The 21,960-nt window shown below is 43.8% G+C and overlaps 1 protein-coding gene across 2 annotated transcripts in view; it reads right to left on the reverse strand.

The window, feature by feature from the left end:
• The window catches only part of PTPRE (protein tyrosine phosphatase receptor type E), a 566,294-nt gene that overhangs the window by 293,444 nt on the left and 250,890 nt on the right, over positions 1–21,960 (reverse strand). Inside the window, exons 3-4 of one of the 2 annotated variants that reach the window (XM_078643508.1) lie at positions 6,443–6,545; positions 6,084–6,157 (exon numbers count right to left, since the gene is read on the reverse strand). In XM_078643508.1, coding sequence (XP_078499634.1) covers positions 6,084–6,157; positions 6,443–6,545 — 177 coding nt within the window. Of the gene's footprint in view, positions 1–6,083; positions 6,158–6,247; positions 6,373–6,442; positions 6,546–21,960 lie in introns of those variants that run through there. The other variant, XM_078643509.1, reaches the window with a different exon arrangement.

Genomic DNA, 21,960 nt, shown 5'->3' on the forward strand with positions numbered 1-21,960 from the left:
GGATCAGGTTACTAGCGCGGTCGCTTACACTTTCGCGGCCGCGCTTATTTAGTGCTTGTTATTAGTTATCTATAGTTGCCCGTCAATTCCTTTTTGTTTGTGTGATAAACATCCTTGCAATTGTCATACTCGGAAATGTGTCACAGTTATAAGCGTCTTTGGTGTTCTGGTGCCCCCATGTGGTAATTCAGTTTTCTACTATTGGAAATAATCCACAAGTGTGGCAGAGATGGCTTGTACCTACGTTATAGGCAGGTTACTTCCCAAGAATGCAGAACAGAAGGCTTCAAGACCCCCCTCTCCTCAGGGTGTACCAGCCCTCCCTTCAGTGCAGTCACCACGCTGTCATCTAGCCAACCAAGCGGTCTGGGCCCACCCTCCCGGTGGCATCTCGAGCAATGGTGCTAACGTGTTGGGGCCACCTATAACGGGCAGTAGTGAAGAAAATTTTACTGTAAGAACCAATAGTACTGCTTTCAACTCACCCTGCCCCTGAATGTCTGCATTCATTATGGGAGGGAGTATAGTGAGATTTCCTTTATGTACATATACTCAGCTCCTCCCTGTCCATCCTCGCGCTGTCATTATAGTACATAGAGACACATAGATATTGGTGGTAAAGGACTTCTCTCTTGTGTCCATCTTCTTGCCATCTGTAACTCAAAGTCTCCACTCAGGGCCAGATCACAGACTTGCATTTTACAGAGATGAGTAACACCTGACCCGGTTTCACCCCCACAGTGGGGTGCTAGCGTAACCCTGACACGCCATGACTTGATAAATGTGCGCCCCGCCTCCCCAGGATTGATAGGGCAGTGACTTACTACTGGAAGCACATCACGACTTATTGTCCTGTGTTGATAACACACCCCATGAGTATATAATTCCCCACACCACACCTTTAAGAGCTGAACACACATTCCTGGCAAACCCAGGAGACAGCTTCAGAAATGCAGCCATCTTGTGGGGTTGGTACAAAGGGAAGCTTTGCAATCTATCAGTGCCCTGGTCATACTATCACCCCAAAGCAATTCCATAGCCTATTGGGATACAAAATGTGTTTTCAGAATGTGAACTTTTGGCAGCGGAAGTTGTCCAAGATACGTCAGGAATTATGGAGCACCTCACGCCGAAGAACAGGTCCTAAGAGCTGGGCCAGGACATGGCAGGAAATCATGGACAACGTCAACGCTGTGTCCTCCAGTGTGAATGATGCGCAGTGCTGCAAACAAAGCTATAATGACCTAGAGTGGAGAGTGAGGTGTCTGGTGGCCTGGCCTGGCCTGCAGCATACCGCCTCCTGGAACACTGGGGGAGGGGAGGTCGTTCTTCAACCATTCCCAATCTGGAGATATTGTAAGTGCTCAGCAGATTTTACACTTGTTATGATGAAACAGTGTAAATGTGAATTTCACCAACATAGATTGGGGTGTTCCCATATTGTCAATAGCAAGATGGGGTGCACATTAGGAATAACTTTGACTAGAAAGGGCCCTGTGATGTCAATTAATTTAAGAGGCACATAAATATACCCAAAGGGACTTATTTCCACAAATAGTGACCACCACAATACTTCAAAGTGTATCTGAGATAAATTCAGTTTACTAAGCTTCACAAATGTCATCAGTTATTGATGACATAATTCATATTCATCAAATTTCCTACTGGCCAAAGTGTTTCATGATTCTTCACTCGCTTCTTCAAACTATTTGAAATGTTTTATCCGTACAGATATCATACACAGAGTTTGTAAGACACTCTGAAGGATGTACGACATTACAACGCATGCTTTTACATCGCATGCTTTTACAACGCGAGTTTTACAACGCATACCATTACAACGCATAGTGCTTTGGGGCGCTGGATAGTGATTTATTTAATTTACTATTCCAACTCCAGTCCCCGTGGATAGTAGGGAAGGTGTTGGATAGTAAATTAAATATATTCCCTATCCTAGAGCGCCCCCCAGCGCAATGCGTTGTAATGGTTTGCGTTGTAAAAGCTACGATGTAAAAGCACTGCGTAGTAAAAGTTGCGTTGTAAGTGATGTTCCCCCCACTCTGAAAAATAACGTCATTCAACAAAGTATAGTTTTCTTCAGGCTCTCGATCAATCAAGTTTCCAGGAAGCACTAACTTTTAAGGGAGATTTGTTCTTAGAGATATCTGGAGTTCCATGACATGGCAACTCGCCCTGGTCCATAATAAGCCCTCTTGCATAGCGCCTACTGCTATCACCTCCGTGGCCTCTGGCAGTTTCAGTACATTACTGACCATGCAGCTCCTACATCTGGGCAGCCACCATGAGGGTCAGCCTGGAGCGAAGTGATGGAGGACAGGATATGACCCCTTTGAGGCTTCCGTAGAAGGCACGGCATGGCTCCGAACCTGAACAGGAACATTCAACTTGTCCTGACCCCGCAGCAGCAAGTCAGTGGCACTCCACATAAGTCAAAGTCAAAGTCAAAAGTTTTTATTTGATTTGGTACTCAACTGAGGACCACAAATATATAAAACACAATTACATTTCAGTATAATGCCAGGAATATTTTTAAAAATGTATACAAATTATAACAGACCAATTCATTGGGAGGCTGTTTACATGCAGATAATAATTCTTTTACTGTGATAATTTTGCAAATGCGATATATAGGGTCTAGATATTTTGACCGTGCTGTTACCACATTAGGATGTGGGCATACGAATAAGAGATGTTCGATATTCTGATCTCCTCCACGACAGAGAGCACATAGCGGGGATCTGCCTGGAGACCACGTTGAAGTGAAAGATGCGACTGGCAGAATTCCCAAACGTAACATTGTAATTGATCTTTTTGCGCCATGTGTGAGAGAAAACCCCAAGTATAACCGTTCTTGCTTATACTTCAGTGACTCCGTATAGGGTTTGTAGTGAGATAAATTACTACAGTGAGAGTAATCTAGATCAAAGCTCAATTTGGGTGTATAACATTTTAGAAAAAGCTTAAGTTGTAAAGGTGTCCAGGTCCGCAAAATTTCAGAATTAATTTTAGCCAGTTGAAAAACCGCTAACATATTTCTAGAAAATGTTGAATATGTAGGTCCTTGATCGAAAGAGTCAGTTTTTAGCAGAAAGCGCAAAGTACCATTTTTGGCCTGGAGAAGGTTATATGCCCACCTAATTATATTGGCAACCGCTATGGCATAGGCGCTAGTGATAGAAAATTCTAGTCTTAGTGCTTGTACTGGTGTTGCTGACGAGACTTTCAAGATTTTCTTTAATATTTACTCCACATAATACCACTCAGTGCCACAGAATTACACGACACATAATTACACTCTACTCAATGCAACATAAATACACCCCACATGCCACTCAGTACCACATTATTACAAGCCACATAATTACACTCTACTCAATGCACCGTAAATACACTCCACATAATACCACTCAGTGCCGCATAATTACATGCCACATAATTACAATCTACTCAATGCAACATAAATACACTCCACATAATACCACTCAGTGCCACATAATTACATGTCACATAATTACACTCTACTCAATGCAACATAAATAGACTCCACAAAATACCACTCAGTGCAACATAGTTACACACCACATCATTACACTCTACTCAATGCAACATAAATACACTCCACATACCACTCAGGACCACATAATAACACGCCACATAAATACACTACTCAGTGCATCATAAATACACTCCACATAATACCACTCAGTGCCACATAATTACACGCCACATAATTGCACTCTACTCAATGCAAAATAAATGCACTCCACATAAATGCACTCTATGCCACATACCACCAATCAACATAAATGCACTTCACACCATGACACAATTTCACTAAGCATAATTTAACTCAACACCACAGTTCCAGGCCACACAATTCAACTCCCCACATTTCCAATACACACCACATAATTACACACCAAACAACATATTTCAACTCCACATTCCACAACGTAACTCCAATCCACACCATATAGTGGCACCAACTGAGCACCAAACATTACTCACCACCACCATTTTGCATCAGCGCACCACCTAAGCATCACCTAAGCATCACCTAAACATCACCTAAGCATCACGTCATCTGCCCTCGGAATCTGGCATCTGTTGATTGTCCCCTAGTGTCCGTCCGCTGCTCGTGTTCTAATTAAATTACTGTTTTACAACCTCCACTCCCCCGTTATTTATGACCCACTCCCCCATAACAAAAAAAATTATAACAAACAAGCATGACAACAGGCAGGAAGAAGTTGCCAGGAGGCAAGCACAAAAAAACTAGAAGACATTTTTTATGTTAAAAAATGTTTGAAATCAGGTTGTTCAGTTGTATATAATGTCGTCTTGGTTTGTATAAAGGTAACAAAAATGCTAAACACTTTTTATTATAACTTTTCAACATGATGCACAGCAGCCACAATGCTCTACAACATAGCCAAAAGTTCATGCTAAACACATAGGGTCCCAAAGGAGAGACCTATTGGATATGCCAATGCTGGTACTAAATTACAAAGAGCAGGCTGCAACAACAACAAAAAAATAATAAGGCTTGCTTTCTACATAAGATACATGTGTGTTATAAAGAATGTAGGGGCTGATTTAAATTGCGTTTAAGGTATTTACTCCGTCAGGGCAAAGGGACTAAACTACTACATCACCCTGACAGAATAACCTTACTCCGATTTACAAATGTCCGCAGCCCCAGCTCTTACATGGGCAGGGACGGCAGTTCCTGTCAATGCATTATAATTGTGCTGTGCTGCTCCGTCAACACGACATTGCCTTACGGCACACTTTCAACATCCTTTTTTTCCAAAAACAAAACAGCTGGATTTTCTTTTGAAAACAAAAAAAGTAATGACTCGCTTACCATGGGAGGTTTCTCCTGTGGCTTGGGGGGGTCAATACATTTTTTTTACTTGCACTTACTGCCACATGGAGTGGTGTGAAAGTAACATTTCCCCATGTCATCCCCCACTCTAAATAGGGCAGGTGGACAAATGGCCAAACCACTGGCGGCCCATAAGCCATCAGGGCGTCCGAGGAGTATGCAAGAGCAGTCTCCGTCGTTGACAATCTTAAGTTGAGACCAACTCTAAATGAGGTGGATGAAACCTCAGAAGAAAGGGTAAACTCCATATACGTGAGAGTGCCTTATTCCTCCTGGATTCATACGCACAGGGAGAACTAAACAATAAAAAAAAGCTCACACATGAGCGCGTGGGAAACCCCAACATTGTCAATAATTTCTGTCATCCGAACACGGTATGATAAACCAGGCACTGTAGTCGTGGGCGTCACGTTGTGTATTTCAATGGCACAGAAATGAAAGCCCACAACGGTAACCACATTCACATTCCAATACCTGCATCAAAGGCCACACAGTGCTGAGAAGTGGCGAACAGCCCAATAACCATCTGCAGCAGCCAGCTGTATACGTGCAAACGCGATTAATAAACCACATTATGAACATACTGTAGGCGATCACATGCGCTTTGCCGTGTGTTTTTGCAAGGACACTGATAGACTCGGTAAATTATACGGTAAAGCGTCCTTTGATAGAAAACATGTCTCTTCGCTAGAAAGCGCAGCTATTAAAATGAAAAAGAGCCAGAGCTACTAACTTCTACAGAGGGAGGTGTGTGAAGCGCGCCAGCCTCCTGGGTACCACTGGGAGGAGAGCTGTGAAGAGCTCTCAGTGTCAACAACAGCTTAAGACACCCTTTCATTCCCTGAGGGTAGCACCTGCGACTGTCTACAAACACCGCCATTTGAGGTGGCAAGTGAGTCACGCTTAAAATAAACAAACGATGCCAATATCTGACTGTTTGTATATTATATCCTCTGAGATTGAATGTTCTCGTTTTCATCCCGAATGATCGCCGATTAACGTTTTGATAAGGCGCTAGCGAAAACAGCAGCACAGTGAAAGCAAACATTCATAAAATACAAGATGCATAACAAATACGAGATGCATACTGGCGATTGCAATTGCATTTTACTTGAGCCTTCTACTGAAGCACACATCAACTTTAAAAATAAAAGTTATTAAAAATGTGTTTTACCTTGTTCCTCTAAAATCCCATTGGGCATCTTTTTGTCACCCGAAGTAACAACAGCCTTCCGTTGTTTCCTGAACCTAAACGAAAGCCAGGCACGCCGTTTTAATACACTGCATTAAACAACCGAAGCATCGCAGCGCTATTTTGCAAAAATAAGATTCACAGACCAGGTGAGCCCCGTGAAGCTCTTTCTTCTCATCCTGAAAGCTGGCGAGCGCTGTAACACGACTCCTCCAGCAGCCGCCAGCGAGCTGCCTCGCCTCACGCCGGAATACAGAATAAAAACACTCGCACTTCCTGGTTGATCAGGCGCAGCGGGCCTGGACTAGCAGCACCACGTGACGCGCGCGCCTCGGTCTTACCTGAAGAAATAGGCGGCCAGCAGCACGAGCACTATCACCACCACGGCGGGCACGAGCACGGACGTGAGCAGCGAGCCGGTTTCAAGGTGTGAAAACGTCGAGTCTGCAAAGGAAGCACAGAGAGAAGGCACGATGAAGAAAAGAGTAAAGCGGCTTACCACAGAACGCAGCGGTGTTCGTGACATCCGGCCAAAGCGCGCACGAGCTTTCTGTTTGCATTACTCAACCAAGAACAGCGTGAATGGGCATCCCTAACCCCTGGTAGGACAGTAACATATAAACACAATTTAGGATTCAATGGCCCCCCCGAACCACTGTGCCCCGGTGTCTCTGCACCTGTTGCACAAATTGATTGCTGCGATCCAGAATTGAAGCCCCTATCATTTTGAACACATAGGGGTACTTTTTGAATGCCCTAAGGGGAATTTGAGTATACAACGTTACAACTCTGACACCTTTTAGGCATACAAGAGAGTACGAATGTCCACCAGGCACTGTACTGTACTTGCAATTTCTATTTTTGATAAAGAGCACGTTTTTACAGATGTCAATACCATTGGCTTGCTGTTTGGTTTCATGAGCTCCGAATTTACTATCCCTTGACTTATTGGATCCCACAGGGACCTCAGGAGTTCAGCTTATCACAAATCCCCTCCTCTTGCTTCTTATATCAGCAAATAAGAGGCTGCAGAGCAGCAGAGGGACCTGGGCTCACTGTGCCACTGCAATCAAGCTATCCTGGCTGAATAGGGGTGAAACCCCGAAACCGGTCATAGGATGCTTGTTTCCGGTCCAGGGAGGACGTGTCTTTTGCAAAGGGACTGAGGACAGGACATTGTGACAACAGTGTGGTGTCACTTGGGTCAGTGGTACATGATGTGACTTGTACTGCTTCGAGCTTTGGTGACTCGACATCCATGATTAATGGGTGGACAAAATTGTAAAAAAAATCTACAGAAACACATCAACAAAATATTAAGACACGATCTAGGGGCTCTGGGTTTCTTTATATGTTATTAATTAAAAACACAATGACGTTCGGTAATATGTGAAGAAGAGATGTGGATTTATAGACAGATTGACTTGTTTTATCAGGATTCCGCTTGTTTTTTAGATGTGGAAAACACACCATCGACACTCTGGTAGAGAATGGTCTTCTCGATTTTAAGTACCCTGCTGGTGTGGTAGGGCTTTTACTGCCTGAACCAGCTCCTGTCTTCATTGTGGGACATGCTTTGGCATAACGTGCACGGGGGAAGGTCTGCTACTCCATGGAACTTCAATCACTAACATGGAACCAGGACTGCACCTCCAAAGCATATCCAGAGCCAGAATAACAACGTCCTGTCATGTGGGGAGGTTTCTATCTGCATGTCAGAGGCATTGTGAGGCTCTTCTGAGCAAAACCACCATGGTTTACACAGTGTTATTGCATAGAAGGAACACCACCACAAATGGTAGTTGGTAGTAGAGAGCCACCTTAAATAGGGCATGTGGTCCAGCATAATTTCTGCCAGTATCTCATCAATGACAGCAGCCTTCCCCACCAACCACCACATTCACAATGAAGAAGGGAAACGTAGTGGAGGGAGGACTGGACATCTGCTGCTTTTTTGGAAAAAATGTGGCCATAATCTTCCCTCTGAAAATGTGTACTGTGTAATTGGACCACCTAGGATCAGCATAAAAGTAACATAAAGCAGTCAGCACTTTTCACCATTAAAAGGACTGATTGTTGGATTAGGCTATGTATGAGTCTTTAAAGACGAGAAACCTAGTATTTTCACTTAAGTCCACACTGGAAAATCCACCCAAGACAAGGTTCAAGGTGTAAATCATAAAGGTTTGTTTAAAAAGTAAGAATCAATCTAGAAGGCAAAAAGATAATGGTTAGTCAATAGATCCAAAAGGCTAAAATGCAAATACATGTATATCAATAATGACAGTAGAAGTTGAGCCCCGATCTAGTTAATAGCCAGAACTGAATATGGTGTAGCAGAAGGAAAAAAAGTCAAAGAGCATTCTGTCATAAGGACTACTCAGTCTAGCAAGAGTGCAGGAACATTAAAAACATTGTAAGTGCAGATCAATAAAAGGCTTCAGATGGAGTCTGCCTCTAAGGGGGAAAATCTCTGCTCATATCCCAATGGAGCGTTTGTATGCATTTTTAGACTCACAATCTGTACAGTCACTGTGGTGTGATGAAAACGATACATTATTTTATACAATGTTAAAACAGAAAACTCATCACATGCTTGCTCTACATATATTCAATAGTTCAGTATTATGCCCTACAACAGAAAAAAAAACCACATTCAAAATATAAACAGCATCTCTGTTTTGGCAAAGGAAATGGGCTTCAATAAAAAAAAAAAAATCTTCAGGAACATTACACATACTTTAAAAGAAACTCTTCAGAAGATACATTCCAAACAGGACCGCAATGCGAACTGAATTACTCACAATTAGTTTGAGAGTCTTTGGTGCATAGGCAGAGAAATATAAAAAAAGATACTGCTTGATACTGCAACTCACATGCATTTTAAAGTGCAATTGGAAACATTGCCAGGCCCACTCATATCAACTCTAAAATGTTGTTATATTAAACACACATTGTTATTCGTCTCTTTCTAATGTTAATTAAAGAACATAATTATTCGTTTTTAATTTCACACTCAAAAAAGCCAAACAAAAACAACATTCTTTCACAAAACAGACTCCAGAGCAATACATATTGAGGACACACACGATTAAACATCCCGAACAAATTACACATGACCACTATTTTCCTATCTTGTCTTTCAGCACTAAGGCACTCCAAGATGAACAGCAGGATTCTTTTTGCAGAGAAGATTCGATTAATATATGGAAATTATCTTTAGCACAATCTTTCAGACTGTAAGAAAGAATTAACTTAATGATAGGCTTGGGAGATGATTAAGGGTTATCCACCCACAGGCGATGAGCATATGTGGAAGTAAATGACTCGCCTGCTGCGTGGGCAGCTTCTACCTCGAGTTGTATTGCTATTGTTATTCTAATATCCATGCAACAAAAAACCGTTTACACAAATCTATTGAAAAGATGTTCACATAAATGTTCTTTACTTATTTTCTGGATCAGTGCAAATGAGCTCTGCTGCAGAAGATTATACCCAGTATCTAAGTGGTGCTCTGACTGATCACATCTGACACAAGAACCATAATGGAGAGATTAATATAGGGAACATAATGACTTTATTTATTTTATTATTTATTTTAAGTGTTTTGTAGAGTGCGAACATGACCCAAAGGTATCAGAGCGCTGTACATTGAAAAGACCAGAAACCTGTTAACATTTTGCATAGTAAATCCCTCACAATAAAAATAAAGAGCACCCGAAAAAGAAATGAGAGCTGTATTGATCATCTGGTAACACGTCAGCTGTATTCCATGGAGTAGAGCCTGCCACTCGGCTATCTATGTCCTAGTGTGTGATGCTCTCCCAACAGGCTGGCTCCTAAGCATAAAGTTAGGAATCTATTTTGAAGCATCTTCTTAACCATGCAGACAATTGGACATGTAAATTATTAATGCATCCTTAAACATTCTGATATAAGTGTTGGGTAGATCAGTAATACACTAGCATCCTGTTACATGTGCAGCAATATAAATATTCATGAATCATTATATAGTAGAAATGGTTTGCCTGCTTTAAAAACAGCACCACGCAGGAGCTGTAGAAAGAATCCTTGTTAATTAATTCAGATTAAAGCATCACATTACAGAAATACAGCGTCCAGAATTCCATTCCACTGGAATTCCCCATAGGTTTTCCTAGTTCTGCCTGTAGATAACTACCTACATTGCCCCAAGAGGAAGCACAATATTACAAGGATTCTACAGTATTCTTACAAAGAAGTGCACGTGCTCGATAGAATTTATGAGAAGTCACAAATTATAGGCACATCTGGGAAGAAGCCTAGTAAAATTTCTTAAAAATTGAAAAAGTCCAAACTTATGCTCAAGAATACCACAAAGTATATTGCTCTCCCAAATAGACATACCTTCTCATGTTTGCAACGCCTCAATTATTTAGCACTGATCTTGTTTGAACCCTTTCTACCCATATTCCTCATAAGCTAAGGATTGAGGTAAGAACAAGGAAGGGTGTGGAATTAACTATTCTGTAAAGGGCTACCTTGTCTGCCCCCCACTTAGAAGCGTAAGAACCCTTCATCTCCCCCCTACTGAAGGATTGAATACATAGTGCCCCTTGCATGTGTAGGCTGTGAGAGGCTGCTTGCGATTAGTACATCTGTGGTCTATCTTCACCATCTTCAGTAAATAATTGGTCCTGCCTGAGAAGATCTATGGAGGCATCATCCCTTGCAAATTAGATAGGGCTCTTGTTGAGCAAAGCATTGCAGGGTCACTCTTTGCTGTACAGAGATGGACCTGCCTGAGAGGGACTTGCAGTACAGGGGATCTCGACTGTAGGGAGCAGTGCAGGGGTTATCCCTTGGTCCTACCTGAGAGAAGCAGGACAGGGGCCACTCTTTTTGCCTGGGGGCAGCAGTGCAGATGGAGGCTTGTCTACATGGAATAGTGCAAGAGTCACTCTGCAAAAGGATGGAGTCCTTCCTCTGGGGAGCAGTGGAGGGCTCATGTCTTACTATATAGATAGCCTTGTCTTTGGAGAGCAGTACAAGGACTACCCCTTGCCCTGCATGAGGGGAGGGACAAAGGAATTACCCTTTGCTGGGTACTTGTCCTGCTTGAAAGATGCAGTGACTTTGTTTTCACTTGAAGTATACGGGTTTGCCTGAAAGGAGCAGTGCAGATGTAATTTGGTACAGTTCGTGCTTGACTGACAGAACCTGTAATATATATTGACAGCAGCAGTACTGAGCTACAATCTGTAAATACAATTAAAGTGACTGTAGGGGCATAGCTATCAATGGTGTAGCAGGTGTACTATAATGCCCTGGGTCCACACCCTAGTATGCTCGGGAATAGTCTGGAGCAAAATGTGTGCTGTTCCTGCTCACACTTCTTGGCACACTGGAGAAGTTAGATAACATTTCTGTATGCTGCTGCTATCTGAACCTTCAGCACCCGCAAGGAGGCCCAGATAAAGCTTGTGGATGTAGTCAACTCCAGACCCCACCACACATACTGGCAAACAAGCACATAAACCACACACATGCACAACACCCATACACTGTCTGGATCTCTTATTATTAGTGAGTGGTCCCATTTTAGAAATCTAGCATGGATGTATGTATGACTTGATCGCTGGAGTGAACTGTGGAGGTTGACAGCACATGTGAATTGGCACAGTCAGAGCAGACTTGGGCAGAGGCCTGGTGATCCAAATGTTCAGGTATTGGAGAAGCACTGCACTGAAGATTCTGCACCAGTACGAACCAAAGAAACCTTGTGGGAAAAATGTGCCTCAGCCAAAGCGCAGAATGGTGGAGGAGCGCAGCCAAGCAGGGCAAAAAGACACATCGTACACATGTATCATCTATCTGGATCAAGAACATACCTGAAAGTTATCTGCCACAGTGAAGCTATTGCTTCTTTATTACCTTGAGGTATTTTGGGCTCTTAGTTTACTACCTCGACTGATACACCACGTAACAGCTACAACAATTTTTATTTATTAAAGCTATTGAAGATGCACATCGACCTGGTGACAAAGAAAACTTCACTCCTTTCTTGGGCTAAGCAAATACTATTCACAGTTTGTGCACGGTTATGCTTTTATTGTGCAGCCCTTGAGGAATTTACTCAAGAAAGGAGTAAAGTACTTCTGGTCTGATGATGTGAAAGAAGCTTTTCAGAAACTGAAGAATCTCATTATTTCAGCGCTGGCTTTAACTCCATTTTAGCAGGCAAAATGTGTATCTCTCCTGTTGATGCCTGCCAAGTTGGATTGGGAGCTGCTTTTTCACAGTTATGTCAGGACAAAGGAAACAAACAGCATTGCCTTTGCCTCTTGCTCTCCTAGCTCTCCCAGAAGCCAATTACAGCTCCTTTGAGTGAAAGGCATTGGCATGCTGTTGGGGTGTGGGAAGGTTCCAGACTGTCATTTGGGGTTCCCATTTTGATCTATTTACAGACCACAAACCGTTGCTCCACCTGTTGAGCGGCAATCGTTCAGGGAAAGCATCAGCATGATTGGTCAGATTGTTATCAAAACTGCAAGAATAACATTTTATGGTGAAATATATCCCTGGTGGGAAAAACATAAGAGCAAACTTTCTCTCCAGGTTACCCATCGGAGGTGAAAAATCCAATACACTTTAAGATAATTAGAATGTGGTGGAGGATATAGTGCGTAACAAAGGGGCGATCACACATAAACGGTGGTTAAGCTTCCAAATAGGATGCCACATTACAGACTGTTTTGAAATTCTTGAAAGAAGCTTGGCCCAGGGAAACAAATGTTGAGGCCTCTTTGAGAACTTTAGTACAGATTTAAGAGCGTCTATCCGTTGTTGAATGGGTGCTAGTGCGTAATGATGTGTGTGTGCCTCCTGTGACTATCAGAGATGACATTATTAAGGAGGCACACAAGAGCCATTTAGGGGTCAGTAGCACATGCAGATATTTAAAACAATTTTACTGGTGGCCTACATTGGGAGCTTAAGTTTCTAAATTTATTGAAAATCACACCACTGCTTGGTATCTGATAAGCATTGAAGTGAAATGAGTCACCTATTCATATGGTCCCCCTACCAGAGGAAGATTTGCAAAAAGTGGCCCTTGGTTTTGAGGGTCCATTTGAGTTATTACCTATTAACAAAAGTTACATGATGAGTTTGATTGATTATTTTTTTTAATGGTTATATTTTGGTTATACCTTTGTTCACAACACTGACGCTATAATCATCATTTTAAAAAGAAATTTTGATATAGAAGGAGCACCCAAAGACATTTTTACATACAACTTCACCCACTTCACAGCAGCACGCATGAAGGACTTCATTGAGGGTTTTCACATTACTCAGCTCAGAGTTGCGCTTTGCTCACCTTCTGCCAATGGTGGGTTGGATGCATGAATAAGTTCTTAAAAGAGGGTGTGCAAACATCCTTGACCATGGGTCTTGAGGTCGAAACGTTTCTGAGGTAGACATTTTGGTCATATCTAGTAACTCAACACAGTACAACAGGTATGTCCCCATTTATGATGTTATGCAAAAGATTTCCATGGGCTTCAATTTGTCCTGACTGGGTGAGAGAATTAAGCAAAAAGAGCACACCTGACTTGCAGACTATTGCATCCAGAGTTGAAGTAATGCAAAGTCAGGTTAAAGAATGTTTTGACAAAATACACCATGTCAAAGAATTAACATTGAAAGCAGGGGATTGGGTTTTGATCAGAAATCACACTAAGGTCAAGAAGGGTTTATTGAAATTTTCAAAATCAGTTTGTGTTGACAGAGTGTCTCAAGGCTCAGTACATATAAAGGACAAAGGCTGATGGAGTTAGAGAGATATGGTCAAGATCACCCATGGACATGCAGTCAGAATTCAAGCTGTGTCAGACTATGATAGCAACAATTCCTCTCTTGAAAGCACTTGGTGGCAAACAACTCAAGAGCATTCAAGTGACAGCCAAGGGTCATCTAAGATTGATAATGCAAATGATTTGTTACTTACACAAAGGCAACCTGGTACAGACATTGTTCCTGAACAATCTAATGATTGCATTACATCCCATAACACCAGAGCTGTACACAATACTACTATGCCTTCTAAATTTAAGGATTACTATATGTCTTACAAAAAGAAATGATTGATGTAGAGATGTAAATATTGTGTTATTATGAATACTTTAGATATTTTTATTTAATATTTTTTTCATACAAATTATTTAGCTTTGTTTATTCAAAAAGGGGAAGGTCTTTTACCATAAGACATTGCAGTAATACATGGAGTGCGCGGTACCTTTAAGAACTTGTTATGAATAAGCGAGCTTCTGCTTTGTGGAGCGTGCTCACTTGTCAAATGTAAATGCATTCTGGTTGCTATGTTTCTTTTTAAGTTACTACTTCATGGCCCGTGCTCCTGTCCCACATCGGATGCTCAGTCTTCCTTGGGCGTCTAATGCATACGGACAGGCGGCGTATTAGCTCCTCTTTTATTACCTTGCACTTCACGAAATAAATAAAAGGTCCATAGGTCGCACGCTACTCCACCATTCCAGCGGGTGTACCCCAAGAGCATCACGGTAAATGCAGTTTTCTCAAAGCGGGTTCGCTTTGCAAAAGATTCGATGTGTGATGCAAAATTGCAGGCCAACTCTGGACACCGGTGTTTCAGGATTATTGTCCTTCATCAGCAGAGTGTAGGAGACTTTTCAGGGGTTGCTGTGCAGGCTGCCAAAGTGTTCTCAGGTCTGCGACCTCATTTGGAATTACTATTTATACAGGCTCCCTTGAGCCGGTGGAGGTGACGACCTCGAGATTCCGCACCTGCGCGCCAAAAGAGCTATCTGGACCTACTAATATTTTCGGCAGCCCACGCAGCAACGCCGTGCACACGCCTAATCCCTGCTGATGAGCGTTAATGAACGCGAAACACGTGTCCAGGGATGGCAAGCACACCAGTGAATACCCTCAAGATTCAAGACTCGGGTAAAAGCGCACTCGCTGATACCTACTACATTGACCATCATGCTCCGGGGTCACACGCTGATGGGACGAGCAGTGTGCGACCTCATTTGGAATTACTATTTATACAGGCTCCCTTGAGCCGGTGGAGGTGACGACCGCGAGATTCCGCACCTGCGTGCCAAAAGAGGTATCTGGACCTACTAATATTTTCGGCAGCCCACGCAGCAACCCCGTGCACACGCCTAATCCCTGCTGATGAGCGTTAATGAACGCGAAACACGTGTCCAGGGATGGCAAGCACACCAGTGAATACCCTCAAGATTCAAGACTCGGGTAAAAGCGCACTCGCTGATACCTACTACATTGACCAACATGCTCCGGGGTCACACGCTGATGGGACGAGCAGTGTGCGACCTCATTTGGAATTACTATTTATACAGGCTCCCTTGAGCCGGTGGAGGTGACGACCTCGAGATTCCGCACCTGCGCGCCAAAAGAGGTATCTGGACCTACTAATATTTTCGGCAGCCCACGCAGCAACCCCGTGCACACGCCTAATCCCTGCTGATGAGCGTTAATGAACGCGAAACACGTGTCCAGGGATGGCAAGCACACCAGTGAATACCCTCAAGATTCAAGACTCGGGTAAAAGCGCACTCGCTGATACCTACTACATTGACCATCATGCTCCGGGGTCACACGCTGATGGGACGAGCAGTGTGCGACCTCATTTGGAATTACTATTTATACAGGCTCCCTTGAGCCGGTGGAGGTGACGACCTCGAGATTCCGCACCTGCGCGCCAAAAGAGGTATCTGGACCTACTAATATTTTCGGCAGCCCACGCAGCAACCCCGTGCACACGCCTAATCCCTGCTGATGAGCGTTAATGAACGCGAAACACGTGTCCAGGGATGGCAAGCACACCAGTGAATACCCTCAAGATTCAAGACTCGGGTAAAAGCGCACTCGCTGATACCTACTACATTGACCATCATGCTCCGGGGTCACACGCTGATGGGACGAGCAGTGTGCGACCTCATTTGGAATTACTATTTATACAGGCTCCCTTGAGCCGGTGGAGGTGACGACCTCGAGATTCCGCACCTGCGCGCCAAAAGAGGTATCTGGACCTACTAATATTTTCGGCAGCCCACGCAGCAACCCCGTGCACACGCCTAATCCCTGCTGATGAGCGTTAATGAACGCGAAACACGTGTCCAGGGATGGCAAGCACACCAGTGAATACCCTCAAGATTCAAGACTCGGGTAAAAGCGCACTCGCTGATACCTACTACATTGACCATCATGCTCCGGGGTCACACGCTGATGGGACGAGCAGTGTGCGACCTCATTTGGAGTTACTATTTATACAGGCTCCCTTGAGCCGGTGGAGGTGACGACCTCGAGATTCCGCACCTGCGCGCCAAAAGAGGTATCTGGACCTACTAATATTTTCGGCAGCCCACGCAGCAACCCCGTGCACACGCCTAATCCCTGCTGATGAGCGTTAATGAACGCGAAACACGTGTCCAGGGATGGCAAGCACACCAGTGAATACCCTCAAGATTCAAGACTCGGGTAAAAGCGCACTCGCTGATACCTACTACATTGACCATCATGCTCCGGGGTCACACGCTGATGGGACGAGCAGTGTGCGACCTCATTTGGAATTACTATTTATACAGGCTCCCTTGAGCCGGTGGAGGTGACGACCTCGAGATTCCGCACCTGCGCGCCAAAAGAGGTATCTGGACCTACTAATATTTTCGGCATCCCACGCAGCAACCCCGTGCACACGCCTAATCCCTGCTGATGAGCGTTAATGAACGCGGAACACGTGTCCAGGGAAGGCAAGCACACCAGTGAATACCCTCAAGATTCAAGACTCGGGTAAAACCGCACTCGCTGATACCTACTACATTGACCATCATGCTCCGGGGTCACACGCTGATGGGACGAGCAGTGTGCGACCTCATTTGGAATTACTATTTATACAGGCTCCCTTGAGCCGGTGGAGGTGACGACCTCGAGATTCCGCACCTGCGCGTCAAAAGAGGTATCTGGACCTACTAATATTTTCGGCAGCCCACGCAGCAACCCCGTGCACACGCCTAATCCCTGCTGATGAGCGTTAATGAACGCGAAACACGTGTCCAGGGATGGCAAGCACACCAGTGAATACCCTCAAGATTCAAGACTCGGGTAAAAGCGCACTCGCTGATACCTACTACATTGACCATCATGCTCCGGGGTCACACGCTGATGGGACGAGCAGTGTGCGACCTCATTTGGAATTACTATTTATACAGCCTCCCTTGAGCCGGTGGAGGTGACGACCTCGAGATTCCGCACCTGCGCGCCAAAAGAGGTATCTGGACCTACTAATATTTTCAGCAGCCCACGCAGCAACCCCGTGCACACGCCTAATCCCTGCTGATGAGCGTTAATGAACGCGAAACACGTGTCCAGGGATGGCAAGCACACCAGTGAATACCCTCAAGATTCAAGACTCGGGTAAAAGCGCACTCGCTGATACCTACTACATTGACCATCATGCTCCGGGGTCACACGCTGATGGGACGAGCAGTGTGCGACCTCATTTGGAATTACTATTTATACAGGCTCCCTTGAGCCGGTGGAGGTGACGACCTCGAGATTCCGCACCTGCGTGCCAAAAGAGGTATCTGGACCTACTAATATTTTCGGCAGCCCACGCAGCAACCCCGTGCACACGCCTAATCCCTGCTGATGAGCGTTAATGAACGCGAAACACGTGTCCAGGGATGGCAAGCACACCAGTGAATACCCTCAAGATTCAAGACTCGGGTAAAAGCGCACTCGCTGATACCTACTACATTGACCATCATGCTCCGGGGTCATATGCTGATGGGACGAGCAGTGTGCGACCTCATTTGGAATTACTTCACGAAATAAACACTGTACTTATCTCCGCTTGGCTCCCGAAGTCTCTATGTAACACAAGAGGTTGATCATGTCAGTCTAATAAGCATCATTTTTTTAATTCAAAACAGAAATCCATGTGTTATTTATAGCACCTGATATATATTGATACCACAAAGATCGTTATTTGTTGGATTCATTTAATAACGACAAATATGAGTTTTATCAAGGTAATGGGAAATAACAGGCAGATTTTAGAGCTTACCGCACCAAAACCTAAATGACCCGGTATTTTTCAGACCTTTTATCCAGGTAAATATCACCATGTTAGACCTGCTGATATTGACTGCAGGAAAGTACAAGGGGTCGGAATTCTCCAACCCACTTGTAATTGTGACACCCATGCAAGCAGGTTTGTACTGGAGCGACAGTTTAACAGAGCATTCGCAACTGAGGCCTTTGCATTCTTTGAGTTGGAGGTTTGACATCTACGAGGCGGAGCTACACTGCCTGTGAGCCTTGGCCACAGTGACTTGGAGCCACATGCAAGCACATGTGGTTACAACTCGATGAGTTGAACCAAAACAAGTTTCAAGTTAGAAATGCAAAATACCTTACATCGTGGTGAATCTCAGAAATTATTTGTCTACATTTCTACACTTTACAGAAGCAAACTGTTGGGGCTCAGCTCAACCCCACATCTGTTTCAAGGCATGCATAAAAACTAATCTAAATATAGTGGGGCTTTAATGGCTATCTGAAAGCCAATTTGGCGTTCCACAGTAGTGTGTATTAGAATTCCTCATGACGTAAGGTCAGTCAGTGATGTCTGTCAGTTTGTTTGCAGCCCTAAATATATCTGGCCCACATTCCAATGGCAGATGGGCGCTACGGAAATACCAATAAAAAGATAAAGCATAAAACCAAACGCAGAAAATGACAGGATGCCGTGGGCATCAGGGTTGGCGTGCAAAGTATATCTAGAAGGCTCCCAGCCTGACTTTAGCCTAAGCTGCAAGCTCCAAACTTTCTCTCGATCATGGGGTGAAGATCCAGGCAGCCTGGGTCCCTTTTGATGTAAAGGGATTACAAGTTTTGCCACCATCACTACATTGCTGCAAGCATGAAGAATGCACCTGTGAAAAATGCCAAACATCACCTTAGTTTTTTATTTTTATTGTTTTCTTATGTTATTTTTATTATTTGAAAACAGAAAACACTTTAATAAATTCCCACCTGTACAGGATCATCACACTCTTTAGGCACCAAGGCGTTAAACAAATGATTTGGAAATGGGACATGGTGCCAATGCAGCTGCTGTGTCCTCTGTAGATGATGTAACAGTGATAACAACTTGCACTGATAACAATTTCGCAGTCATTTGTCCACAGTGTTTCTCAACACAGGTAATAGGTAAATATGGATATAAGTTACATTCTGACCCCAGCCCTACTTTGTAATGTTGTTTGCCTGCTACCAAAGCCGGCCACGAGGTGCTAGTAGTTTTGGGAGTAGCCGCAAAAGCTTCCAGCTTCCTGTTTCTAATTTAGGCTATTTCTCTTTTGGGTGTGGTTGTTTAGTATGTACCATTTCATAATGTCTGCAGAAAGCATTCTTAGACTTACACGGCCAACCTTCTTGGAAGCAGAGGAGAAAAAAGAGGGGGTGTCTGCCTTACTGACTGAATCTGAGCATGCGCACCCCTGCGCTCGAGCCCCTTCTTATGTGGTGGTCTCGTAGGGTCGCTGAATCCTTCTTTTGCCTCAGGGAATAAAGGTCTGCAACTGCTTATGTATCAAGCCTTAAGCATGTGCCCCATGGGGGAAGCAACCTTTACAACGCAGTCATCACATTGCACTACCTTTACAATGCAGTCATTACATCACAACATCCTTTACATTGCATGTCATTACAACGCAGCCATTACATCGCATGTCACTACAATGCAAGTCATTACAACGCATTTCACTACAACGCAGGCATTACATCGCAAGTCATTACAACGCATACCATTACAAGGCGTAGTTCCCTTACACTATCCGACACTTACCCTACTGTTGCACTCACTGGAGTTAGAATAGTCATTTTTACCCCTACACTATCCAACACTTATCTTAAATGCGATGTAATGGTATGCGTTTTAATAGTTTAATGCGATGTAATGGAATGCGTTGTAAAGGTAGTTTCTAAAAATGTGATGTAATGGCATGCAATGTAAAATAATGCCTTTGTATAGGATGTTGCTATGTAAAAACTGCGTTGTAAAGGCATGCGTTGTAAATGTATGCGTTGGACCGTCATGCATTCGCCCCATGGCACTGATTCCCAAGTAGATGCTTTTCTAATGGGAGACTGTACACAGGCAAAGGGGACCCTCTTCAGTGGCTCCTGCTCAAGTACCAAGCTGTACATATCCAGTGCACATGGCACCATGCACTTGTGCAGGGCCACAGCTTCCGTCGTCCTAGCTGTACAGTCCTGGATGTCTTTTCGTACTTTGTAACTTAAACAAATATAATCAGCATATAATCACCCGAGTGTTTGCTAAAGCGCATACCTTGCACGGCTCTCTTTAGTGCATCATGATATAACGAAAGTGGGAACTCTGGTGAAGCTTGCACAACAGTTAGGGAGCCCTCTGCTACTTCATTTGCAACTCACGGTCCCGCCATTAGTGCCAAACCACCCATGTTTAGCTCTGCTCAGTTGTGGGTGGATACCTCAGCCTTTAAAGCCTGATATATCTGCAGTACTATTGCATACACATTAATCTCTTACTGACACACACCAGGACCAGACATGAGGTCACCAACACCTAGCGCCTAGCTGACTCACAAGGGGTGAGATGATGTTACCTGCTTTTAATGCAGACCATATGTTTAGCCTTTTCATCAAACGGAGGGTCGGTAAGTGTGCACGTGTCCTCTATCGTGTATGTCTTTCTTTTGGAGCTTCTCACTATCAGCTGTGCACTGCAGGGTTTACAAGGCCCAGAAGCATCCGGGCAAAATCAACATTTCACTCCTTTCCACTTCCTCTGAAATATTTGAAATGCTCCGCTAAATCTCTGTGAATACTTTGGAATTTGTGGCTGAGTCTGCTGGGACAGAGGCACTGAGTCATGGTTTTCTGTCAGTAAGCACATATAATTACATGACACAAACACATCATTACAGGGACGTCGAACACAGGTTGGTGACTGGTTACTATGAAAAGTGTCATAAAAGGAAACCTGAGTGAATCACGAGCTTAACTGAATTTCATTAACTCCACAAACTAGCTGTAAACTGCTAATGTGGGTCTTCTTTGTGCTGTGTGTAACTGTCCCCTTTGGAGTGACTTCCTCTTGCAGATACCATCTTTCTCTTTACCCACAATTCCATGGCTCCGTCGAGATATTGCTGCATATCAATCCTCAAGTCAAAGATCAACGTTTTTATATTGTTGTCTTTTTATGCAAATACTTTCTTATAGTTATCTTTGTGTTATTTATCTGATTTAAATAAGTTTCAAGCGACTTTCCTCACTGTTGCTACCACTTCCATTTACCCGCGTTTATCTTTCTCTCTCATATATTAAATCCCCTTAGCCTGCATTACTGCACAGTGCACATTCTTCTCCTTTCCCCTTTACTCAAATTAATAAATTATTTTCTATATTCCCATCCATGCCCCTTCGTGTCGGAGACTTACTGCGTCAATGACATTGGCAGAGTATATTCGTTTTCTGTCTTCCAGGGTTGGATTGGGATGAAAAATTGGCCCCGGCACGCTAAAAGAAAGTGGCCCACATTTGCATATGGCCTTTACCCAAAACACGGCTTCGGCGAAGTTTTATAAAAAACCAAGGCGGGCTAATCGAAGATGGCCATCAAGCACCCGCTTACCTTGCAAAGGCACATACACCAATGGTCTTTCAGGTGGATCCTTTTCACTCCAGACTCCATGTCTTCAGTTTAGCCCGAGGCCTCAAGTTCACCAAGATATAATGTCAGAAGAACCAAGCTCCG

The sequence above is a fragment of the Lissotriton helveticus genome, chromosome 5_1, assembly GCF_964261635.1.
Source record: "Lissotriton helveticus chromosome 5_1, aLisHel1.1, whole genome shotgun sequence".
Lineage (NCBI taxonomy): Eukaryota > Metazoa > Chordata > Amphibia > Caudata > Salamandridae > Lissotriton > Lissotriton helveticus.